The sequence below is a fragment of the Pinus tabuliformis genome, chromosome 6 (assembly GCF_031772625.1).
Source record: "Pinus tabuliformis cultivar Carrire ecotype Pingquan chromosome 6, CPIR1, whole genome shotgun sequence".
NCBI lineage: Eukaryota > Viridiplantae > Streptophyta > Pinopsida > Pinales > Pinaceae > Pinus > Pinus tabuliformis.
In genome coordinates this window covers 1,864,321,033-1,864,332,865 of record NC_142292.1, presented here as the reverse complement: position 1 = coordinate 1,864,332,865, position 11,833 = coordinate 1,864,321,033, and the positions used below count along the sequence as shown (strand labels likewise).

Below are 11,833 nucleotides of genomic sequence, written 5' to 3'. Positions count from 1 at the left end.
ACGAGCGAAACCAGCATCTAATGATATAAACCTTTGCACTGTGTGGTACGATAAAGAAAGCAGAGTATATAAATAATCATTTGTTATACAAAATGTGTACTGCCTGAGGGCGCAATAGAGTCACAGTCACATATAAATTACATGTATCCATATACAACCAACAACACAATACTCGAGTGGAAATCTTGAATTATTACAGCTGTTCAAACAAAAGAACTGAAAACCCTCAACAAAAGTGAAGATCCAATAACCAGGTCTGCGCACCACGGCCAGACCCGAAACCCATGTCTATCAGCAGAACGGAAAACCAAATCAGAGTATGCCACAAGGGGGTAACCATACAAACAAATGAGAATCCTTAAATACAAGTAAACGAGCCATGGAAAGTTCCGCCGTGCTCAGTAACTAATCCGGCGGGTATGGACTCGACCAGTCACAAAGAAAAACAAATACAAGACATGAGGGCTCTCTGAGGAGTATACCTCGGCCTGTGAAGCAAGAAGGCCCTCATTCGAGTGGCAGTCTGCAACCATAACCTAATAGTTTAAAAATCGATAACACCGTGAAGCTTTATATACAGGAGCAGGGTAAACAAGTATCGAAGCTTACCTGTGGCCGCTGCGAGGGTGAAGCTATCATGCATAGCCGCTTGACACCGCCAGTGGGGTTGCAAAACCCAGCTTCGTGCCTAGGAGTAAGAGAATACGAAAACTGTAAGAATTAGTATCAATAAAACCAACTGTAAATATGCAAGGTGCATTAGAGTCGAGACCATTACCTGTGTAGTATCGAAGGCGGCCACTGCACAGCTCTGGGTGGATGCAAGTTAAGCGGATAACGCTGGTGAGAATGGACCAGAGGTGAAATGCCGAGACGGAACCGGAGGAAACAAACGAAACAATAAACCCCGTGACCGCGTTGTTGAAGCTTTTGTAATGCCTTAAACCCTGGATCGAATCTCAACCCTTCGATCCATGGGTGAAATCCTGTCCGTTCATGCAAGGCGGGAATGTCAGGCGTAAGGGCCGAGAACTCAATGATCGAGGCATCACATGGCCAAAGGAGCCAAGCGGTGCCACCTCGCGCTATAAGGACGGATGCCATTAAGGCAGGATGTGTTGGCGCCTGCAAGAGCTGCGGCAGGACCACCAACGCCTGCACTGCATTAAATACTCACAACTGTGATGTGGACTAACAGCTAAGCTCCACCGAAAGGTCAAAGGATTACACCGAAACCCTTGGCAAGCACATGTTATTGCCACGCAGCATATGTCAACCAAAGTTACCACCGAAACTTAATTGGGGATCATGTGTTTGTTAGAATCCAACCCAGAAGAAGTACCTTGCAGTGGAGCGGGTGTGCCAAACTTGCACCTCGCTATTTTGGACCTTTTCAAATCTTGGCAAGGGTGGGGCCGGTAGCTTATCAACTCGCTCTACCAGGCCATATTAGGATCCATAATGTTTTTCATGTTTCCGTATTAAAACAATACGTCTACGATCCTAAACATGTGATTCAATGGCAGAATGTTCGGGTAAGAATTAATCTGGTCATTCTAAATAAGCTTTGTTCCTAAACAAGAAAATAACTTAATCTGTTGCTGATTGCAGGTCGAGCCGGAAGGCGAGGTTCTGGTCGAACCACTGACCATTCTCGACCGGAGAGAAGTGCAGCTGCGGAAACGGGTTATTTCCCAAGCTAAGGTGCAGTGGCAACATTATGGGCCTGAAGAGGCCACTTGGGAGGATGAGGAACTCCTTAGAGAAGCTTACCCGAATTTGTTTAAGGGTGACGGACATCGGGACGATGTCCAATCACAGGAGGGGGAGATGTAATAACCCCAGATTATGTAAATATGAAAATTACTGTGGTAAAAGACATTAATACAGTTGTTGTTTATGTTTAAAAACAAAACTGTGATAAACTATTTTGATGAAAGTAATTTAAATATTTTCTTGGAAATGCTGGCAGCCTCTAAGAGGTGGATTGAAAAGAAAGAGATCAGTTATATTAACTGATGGAAACTACTCTCCCCAGAACAGGAAAAGTCTTGGCTGTAGGGGAAAGTTCTGTGCTGTGGGGACAGACAGAAGGAACCTTTTCCAAGAAGAGAAAAGAGGAAAAACAAGAAAATAAGAGACTGGTTAAGTCTGGTGAGGATCAGATAACCAGGCACAGAAAGTGCACAAATCTTGTTGAGGGCTGGAGGCCTGCAAGATGGCTCGGGGGGAGAACTCCATCTGAGAGATGGATCTCATGGCTGGGTGGAAGAGGATAAACCAGCACAGGTGACTTGCTTGAGAAACCATTCTTGATACTGGCGAACCAGGTACGGTTTCAACTGCAGAGTCTCTGTTTGAATATGAAAAAATACAGTGAATGTACAGTAGTCAAACAGGAAGCAAATTTCTTTTCCTAGTTACTGTCATAATGATAAGAAACTGTATAGATATGGTTAAAGTTAAAGGACAGATTGTCTTAAACCTAGTCTGACTGTAGATAAAGCTACATAGAAAGGTGTAGTTAAAAACTGGTTATAGGAACCAGGGAAGGTAACCGAGAACTGGTTATCGAATGACTGTCTGAATATAACCTCGTGCAGAAGACCGAGTCACTGTTTAACAGTGAGTAAACTAACATTGACAGAATAGTATTAAATATCTTGATAAATGATCAAGTATATACCTGAGTGTGTCGACAGAGTGAGGTTAGAACCTCTGAGTCTGAGTAGACGAGCACTGACGGTAGTCAGATGCTACCCTGTCGACGGAGGGATAATTAAAACCTTCAGTTGTTTGATACAAATGACTAACGAAATGAAAATACACAGAAAGAATACCCAGACAAACAGCGTTAATTTGATAACTGTGCAAATAGAAAATGAGATTAATATGACATTTCATCAACCTATGTTCTCAAAATACAGTGTTAGCGAACACGGTAACATGAAGCCAGCTCCGTGGAGTGATAAATTGGAAGAGTATATATTCATGTATACAAAAGCCTGTGCATGCAAATCGAAAGAAGTTATACAGTTATATGTATACAAAATCTGGTTCATGCAACTTCGATAAGAGGTATGCTTACACTTACAAGATAATTCGTGTATGCAAATGCAACGGAGACCTTAAACATATATATAAAGTGCTATGTTTCCATAGCGGAAGGAAAGAACTATAATATCGTTTCGGTTAACCATCCGAATGCATGATGTACAAATATTGCTATATAGTTAACCGAATGCATGCCGTTCAAACATTGCTGTATAGTTAACCGAATGAAAACTATTCAACCCTAGCAAATAAGACAGATGCATAAAGAATACAGAGCAAACGACATGGAGCAATCATTATAACCTGAGACAGTTACGAAGATACTGCTATGTAGACGAGTGAAACCAGCATCTAATGATATAAACCTTTGCACTGTGTGGTACGATAAAAAAAACAGAGTATATAAATACTCATTTGTTATACAAAATGTGTACTGCCTGAGGGCGCAATAGAGTCACAGTCACATATAAATTACAAGTATCCATATACAACCAACAGCACAATACTCGAGTGGAAATCTTGAATGATTACAGCTGTTCAAACAAAAGAACTGAAAACCCTCAACAAAAGTGAAGATCCAATAACCAGGTCTGCGCACCACGGCCAGACCCGAAACCCATGTCTATCAGCAGAACGGCAAACCAAATCAGAGTATGCCGCAAGGGGGTAACCATACAAACAAATGAGAATCCTTAAATACAAGTAAACGAGCCATGGAAAGTTCCGCCGTGCTCAGTAACTAATCCGGCGGGTATGGACTCGACCAGTCACAAAGAAAAACAAATACAAGTCATGAGGGCTCTCTGAGGAGTATACCTCGGCCTGTGAAGCAAGAAGGCCCTCATTCGAGCGGCAGTCTGCAACCATAACCTAATAGCTTAAAAATCGATAACACCGTGAAGCTTTATATACAGGAGCAGGGTAAACAAGTATCGAAGCTTACCTGTGGCCGCTGCGAGGGTGAAGCTATCATGCATAGCCGCTTGACACCGCCAGTGGGGTTGCAAAACCCAGCTTCGTGCCTAGGAGTAAGAGAATACGAAAACTGTAAGAATTAGTATCAATAAAACCAACTGTAAATATGCAAGGTGCATTAGAGTCGAGACCATTACCTGTGTAGTATCGAAGGCGGCCACTGCACAGCTCTGGGTGGATGCAGGTTAAGCGGATAACGCTGGTGAGAATGGACCAGAGGTGAAATGCCGAGACGGAACCGGAGGAAACAAACGAAACAATAAACCCCGTGACCGCGTTGTTGAAGCTTTTGTAATGCCTTAAACCCTGGATCGAATCTCAACCCTTCGATCCATTGGTGAAATCCTGTTCGTTCATGCAAGGTGGGAATGTCAAGCGTAAGGGCCGAGAACTCAATGATCGAGGCATCACATGGCCAAAGGAGCCAAGCGGTGCCACCTCGCGCTATAAGGATGGATGCCATTAAGGCAGGATGTGTTGGCGCCTGCAAGAGCTGCGGCAGGACCACCAATGCCTGCACTGCATTAAATACTCACAACTGTGATGTGGACTAACAGCTAAGCTCCACCGAAAGGTCAAAGGATTACACCGAAACCCTTGGCAAGCATATGTTATTGCCACGCAGCATATGTCAACCAAAGTTACCACCGAAACTTAACATGGAATTAATAAACTGTGTAAGATGTGGTATAATATATATAATAATGCTATGTGAGTAAATGTGCGTGCAGACATTATAGTTGCATCAAGTAAAGCATAAGAAGAATAATTATATGGGCATACATTAAATTTTTTTTATGTATGTGGTCGAAGGTGTGACAAATCACCCTCAATGCTCTGCCCTCTGCTCTCAACAACAATCACTTTGCTCTCATCCTCACTGCTTTCCACAACACACAATATGCTCTCTAAGGCTCACTCACAACCTTATACACATAGCTCAGGTAAATTTCACTTTTAACACAGAGTGCATGCACTTCACCATTGTCTCATATCTCACAGACACTCCAGGCCTTACTCAATCACATAGGCACATATCGACCTTTACACACAAAGAACACAATTCTCGGGGTATCCTTTCTTCTGCTTAGGGACTGTCAGCCTTTTCACACAAAACTGGCTCCCAAGTATCCTTTCACAGCAATGCACTCACTTAAAGAGTTTCCCTCTTAGCCTCTCAGTCAACAATGTTGCATTCCCCCCGTGCTCAATCGAGCTCCTAGGTTTTGGTTCTCTGATGTATTCCCAATCAATGTTGCCACAGTGTCCTTGTTCAACACTGCACACTGTATTTAGGCATGTCCTTGCATTCTGTTGTATGCATCAGACTTGGTGTTTTCCACTGCATTCACTGGAGAATGGGCCTCTGACTGTCTTGACCATTTTCTCCATATTGAGAATTAATTCTCAGTCCACCTGCTTACTCAAGCTAGGGACAGTCCTCTCTATGTGTAGCTCTCCCATCTTTGAGACTCGCCATACCTATTCAAGGCTTACATATCCTGACAACACTACAACATGGATTTTTTGTAATTCAAGCATGACCTTTCTATGGACCATTGTCCTTGTTTCCTTGTCTCAGAGATCTTCGATAGTTGACCTTCATCCTGTGAATAATCCTTTGTTCCGCATTCACTTCTGCAATAACTGACCCATACTCCATCAATATATCCTTTGTATTGCTGCTCTATTGGATGAAAACTTCGCACTACACTATCATTTCCTTTTCCTCTATCGAAACTTCATTCACAACCAAACATATGAAACCAACAAATTTCGATCATTCTTGGCCCTTTTTATTCTAGCGCATTTGTTGAATTTCCCTTCATAGGACCGAGTGCTATGATCGATGGCTCAGACTTGAAGCGCTAAGTCCTTTAGACTCTATCAGGGGCCTTTCTCACTTTATAAAGTGTCGCACCCTTGGTTTCGTGTCTTTCCTCTAGACCATGCACTTACCACATTAGATCCCCTTATCGGAAATTTCCACTTTGTGGCCAATGTGCCAACCATCACAAACCTCTGATCGTTGATTGCTGATAGGAAATAGGAACCGCCTATTAATCCTTGGCCCTTGGTTCCCTTAAGCCTTCACGACCACCTGTTATCCCGCATTCCGACAAAATTTCATTATGGCACATGAGCCAATCATTACAAATCTTTGATCATCGATTACCAAAGTGATGTCATCTCATGCCACATGGCATCTTCTAACCAATGAGACATGTCACTCAAATATGGCCCATTAGGCCATCCATAAACACTAAAATAGTGTACCATGCGTCCCTCCATACAGTAACATCATGCTTTCGTAACCAGCCATGTGTCCCTTATCGAAACCAATCATATCCTGCCACTTATCCTCATCGGAGCTCCTCTGATACTGCCATGTGTCCTTATCAAAGACAACCAGACCCTATCAGTTGTCCTCATTGGAGCTCCTTCAATGTTGCCTTATGTCCTTATCGGAGCCAACCAAATCCTTCCACTTGTCCTCATCGGAGCTCCTCTGATGTTTCCATATTTCCTTATTAGACCCAACCAGATCTTACCAGTTGTCTTCATCGGATCTCCTCCAATGTTTCCTTCTGTCATTATTGGATACAACCACACACCTACACGTGTCCTCCTGGAGGAGAGATAAAGAGGCCTTCCTTCCCTATTTTTCAGCGAAATCCTTTGTATTTTCCCTTTTGGCCTTCCTTACGAATTAACAAAGGATGCACATTCCCCAAAATTTCTAACTCAATCACCATTCAGAGATCGACCAATTCCCAATTCTTGTCACTTATGACATTACCAAACACGGATTGCTGATATGGCCTTGTCCTCCAAAATGTGAGATCGCAAGTCAATAATCGGTGAGTGGCCTTAGCTATTGCACTACACCTTGGAACCTCCAATTTCTGATTTCCGGGACCTCTAATTATTGATATCACTATTCCCAGATTGGTGATTCATAATCATTGTGTGATGCACCTAGATCCTCTGATTGCCAATTGTGATTCAACAGGACCTCTGACATGCAGGATCGTCAATATCGGCAGGAATTCCAATATGTGAGATTTTTTATCTCCGATTTTTCTTCCATCTGATTTCCAATTACCGATATGACTTGGCCTCCAATATTTGACCACTAATCTCGCTGCACCTCCGATTTGTGGGACTTTTGATATCTTGGATTCTTCCATGATTAAGGCTTTAACACCCTGAACTTTAGCAGGTCATAACGTTTGACCCATAAGTCCATTTTTGGACTTCCGCATATCGTTGGAAATATATTCTAGAGAAATTTCCAATGGAATGGGTATGATTAGCCATTGAGTCCATCTTATTCATCAAAATATGGCTCCAACCTCACTGCTAATATTCTGCACCTAAACTCTCTAGACAACTGGGAATGACATGCACAATGGGTCCTTAGCATAAGGTCTACAACTCCCATGGACTTCCATCTTGGGTCATCATTGTGATCATCATTTGGTAACCCCTCCAATAAGCCTACTACTGTGATGATTCTCTACATGAAGCCTGCAGCCACCAAGAGATTCCTCCTGAGCCATCACTACCAGCATCTACTGCAACATGCATCTGAGCTTGGTTGATTGACATCAATGCTAACACTCCTTCCAATCAGTTAGGTAGTGCCAACTTCCCAACACAACTCCCTAGCATCACTATTGACATCAATACCAACACACTTACAGATGCCTTCACTAGGCCACTAGCCATGCATATGATGCCAACTGTCAAAAAATATCCCCCTTTGGCATTGACAGAAACACACCATCCTTCTATCCAAGTGATGCCCAAACCTCAAGTTGGTTCCACACATCTCATGGCATGAGACACCAATGGCCTACTTTCTTTTGCACAAGTCATCACAACTTATACCAACCATCATAGCCGTTCCATAAATTTTCTCCTCCTTTGACATCAATGGAAAGGGGCTACAAGCTGCCTTAATCTCCCCATGAAGTCACTAACCGTGAGGACCAGATTCTAGCTATTGAGGTGTGTATTATACCTCATAAACGTTTCTATAAGGTTTGTTGCTTTTATTGCTCCATAAAATGGGAAAATGTGATATGATCCCCCTAAACATATACCTTCTCCGATCTGTCCTTCCAATTTTGGACACCTTATGGTTGTTGGATGAGCACTTTGTACACAGATGCATCTTTTTGTATCAAAAAGATTGATAACCATTAAATTGTGCATGGTATTGTTGCTACCGCAAATACCAATTTATAATCATGCATTTTGGCTTTCCCTTCTTCATTGTTGCTGCTTCAGAGACTACTCTTATTTGATTGAGCACCTCCACTTCTCCCCTTGAGATCATTCTCATATAATAGGGACTTATTTATAGCTCATACCATTTGCACCAAAAGAAATGATACAAATGGAACATTGTACTAGGAAAATTCTTCTATTTCTTTTCTCAAAAAGAAATTTCCATTTGCACACATGGTTTCTCAACATGATCCCATCCCAACCAATTGACATAGTTATACCAATTTATGGTTAAGGGACATGAAAAAGGTTATACCAATTTAGTTTCATGAACACGAAGCTATTATACATTATCAGCTTACAACTTAAATGAAATAAGAGTGTTTCATCAAAGATGAAAACCTTTCCTTTGCTTAGAAATCTCCCTTTCTGAGGTTGTTCATTTGTTGCCTGCTACTTCTTATCAAAGCATCTCCCCCTGAGCCAATTCCCCCTGATATCCTACAAAGCTATCTCGCCTTTGCTTGGGGACTGATCTTGTGGACCTAACAATAATTTGATCTTCTTGTCATTCCAAACTTCCACTTCAGGCCTTCTTCTTCTCACAACAAAAGACATTGTTGTGTACTCCTCATGCTAGATGCACTCCACCTTCATCCATCAGATGTGTTATTATCTTAATATTCTTGGCTTCCTACATCTGACTTGCTCGGCCTCCCTTGAGGCCCTTCTCTTCCTTTACTGAAGAGAAACAGAGGATCTACTCCCCTTGAGAAGATCATCCCCTTTCTTTCTCCAAACCTTTAAAGGTCGAGACCCGACAGAAGCATTCCCATATTACTTCTTCTTTCCCCCTATCTAAGCTTATTCTTTTCTTCTCACGGGTACAGGAAATATTTCTTTTGCCTCCTCTTTCTTCATCCTGATCCACTTGGAGCCTCTCTTCCTTACAGAGGGATCTGCTATAAGAGTGGGAGGATCATTCTCCTTATTTCTTCCTTCTCTTTTAATCTTTCTCTTATGAAACAGAGCACCGAAGACATTCTTGGATTCATTTCATTGCATCGCCTTAAATGAATGCTTTGACTCCCCATGTCTACAGCAAGATTCCTTGTGCCCAAATTTTACACAATTGTAGCATTTCATTTGGCCTAGGAATGGGGTAGAGGAGTTACTCCTTTTGAAAATTATTTTTTCAAAACACCTACCATGGAAAATGTGCCTTGTCCTATCCTTTCTGTGTATTCTTGGGTTGCTTCTACCCAACGCATTTTTTTTCCTTACATTCCATCTACAGTCTATGGCTTTATGTCCAAAAATTTTGCAAGAAAACCAAGAATCATGAAAAGGATTTTGATGACAGGGGTTACCTTTTCTTCGGAGTCTCTATCTCTCGGAAGGAGGGGCCCTCTACTGGATCTTCATGTGCTTTCGATGATAGCAATAATTTCTATCATGCACTCTTCATTACAATTGCCTTACCCTCTTCTACTGCACTTGTTGTTGCTACTTCTTTCTCTTCTCTTGCTATTGTTGTTGCTTGGGATTCTACTGCACTACAGGCTATTGCTTCTTAGCCTTCTACTGTTCCCTATTCTTCTATTCCCACTACTGCACTCCTTGTTGTTGTTGCTACCCAACAACCTTTATTTTCTTATTGTTGTAACCCTCAAGCCTTTTACATTGAGACAACTATTTATTTGACTTCTCTAAGTCATATCTCAATGAGATTACCTCATTTTGTAGTCTTTCCCAAGAATATTCCTTTTTTCTCAGCTAATGCATTAATATCCTAGTTAGTCTGTTAGCCTCTTCTTAGTGAGAATTTAGTTCAACTATAGTTTTTCTCAACTTTTAATTCTCAACCTCATAGAGTTTCGGTTTCTCTTCTTGCTTTTCATGTGGAAACCCTTTCAGGGAAAAACAACAAAGGTTGTTGTTGTTATTGACGTACATAGAAGCACCTACTCTATTACATCAATCTGTTTGTGAGCACCTAATCACAGGAAGAATCCACTCCCTTTGATTTTTTTGCTAGCATCAACTAGCAGGAAGCACCAACTCCATATGTTTGTAGACACATGTCCCTCTTACCAGAAGCACCATATGAGGCACTGACCTCATGGATTTGTTGCAAGAACCAACTTGCAGCTCCTTGGATTTATGCAAGCACCAATTTGCAAGAGTCACCAACCCCAAATCATTCCCAAGCTCCACTATAGATGGAAGCACCAACTTCATGTCTGTAGGCAGCAACACGCACTCAATTAAGAACTGGCAATTCTCTACGATTTGGCAACAACTCTTCCTGATATCAACTTTGATCTCTGCTCACTTGGCTACACTTTGCAACTCTTTGCAACATTCTTCAGCAGCCCTGTGATCTTCTCAACAACAATCACTCTCAACCCTCTGCTCTCTACTCTCAACAATAGTCACTCTGCTCTCGGCCTCATTTCTTTCCACAACACACAGTCTACTCTCTAAGGCACACTCACAACCTTATACACACAACTCAAGAAACTTATGCCTTTAACATAGAGTGCAAACACTTCAGCCTTGTCTCATAGCTCACAGGCACTTCAGACCTTACTCAAGCACATAGGCACCTATCAGCCTTTACACATAGAGCACACAACTCTTAGGGTCTATTTTCCTCTTCTTAATCACTTTCAGCCTTTTCACACATAACTAGCTATCATCTAGCCTTTCACAACAGTGCACTCACTCATAGAGCTTTCCTCTTAACCTCTTAAACAACAATGTTGCTTTCCCCCCATGCTCAATCAAGCTCATGGGTTTTGTTTATCTGATGTCTCTCTAATCAAAGGTGTCGTAGTGTCCTTGTTCAACAGTACGTACTGTACTTAGGCAAGGCCCTACATTCTCTTGTTTGCATTCAATTTGGTCTCTGCCACTGCATTCACTCGAGAATGGGCCTATGACTATGCTGGCTATTTTCTCCATACTAAGAATTAATTCTCTTTCCACCTGCTTACTCAAGCTAGGAAAAATCCTCTATGTATGTAGATCTCCCATCAATGAGACTCTCCATGCCTATTCAAGGCTTATAGATCTTAAAAACACTACAACATGGCTTTTCTGTACTTCAGGCATTGCCTTTCTGTGGACTATTGTCCTTGTTGCCTTGTCTCAGAGATCTTCGATAGTCGACCTTCATCGTGTAAGTAATCCTCTATTCCGCATTCACTTATGCAGCAACTGACCCATATGCCATTTATATATCCTTGTACTATTTCTTTATTGGAGGAAATACTTCCAAGTGCACTAGCAGATCCTTTTCCTCTGTCAGAACTTCATTCAAAACCCAACATGTGAAACCAACGAATTCTTATCATTCTTGGCCCTTTTCATTCTATCCCCTTTTTCGAATTTCCCTTCATAGGACCGAATGATGTGACTGATGGATTAGACTTGAGGTGCTAAGTCCTTTAGACTCTATCGGGGGCCTTTCTCCCTTTATAAAGTGTCACAACCTTGATTTCTTGTCTTTCCTCTAGACCATGTGCTTACCACATCTGAGCCCCTTATCAACGATTTCCACATT

General features: G+C 41.9%; 1 protein-coding gene across 1 annotated transcript; it reads right to left on the bottom strand.

The window, feature by feature from the left end:
- Positions 1-3,455: 3,455 nt before the first annotated feature.
- Positions 3,456-4,492, bottom strand: LOC149266544 (uncharacterized). Its single transcript, XM_089408572.1, has 4 exons — positions 4,167-4,492; positions 3,998-4,076; positions 3,871-3,911; positions 3,456-3,676 (listed from the first exon to the last, which is right to left on the bottom strand). Exons 1-4 carry the CDS (start codon positions 4,490-4,492, stop codon positions 3,592-3,594), a joined length of 531 nt encoding a protein of 176 aa, XP_089264698.1. The 3' UTR covers positions 3,456-3,591.
- Positions 4,493-11,833: the final 7,341 nt, after the last annotated feature.

Excerpts from the sequence above, each read along its gene's own strand:
- LOC149266544 (XM_089408572.1), bottom strand. The coding sequence starts at position 4,492 with ATGGCATCCATCCTTATAGCGCGAGGTGGCACCGCTTGGCTCCTTTGG. Across the intron at positions 4,077-4,166 it reads CCGCCTTCGATACTACACAG|GCACGAAGCTGGGTTTTGCA; the intron begins GTAATGGTCTCG and ends TCTTACTCCTAG. Across the intron at positions 3,677-3,870 it reads TTCTTGCTTCACAGGCCGAG|ACATGGGTTTCGGGTCTGGC; the intron begins GTATACTCCTCA and ends TTCTGCTGATAG.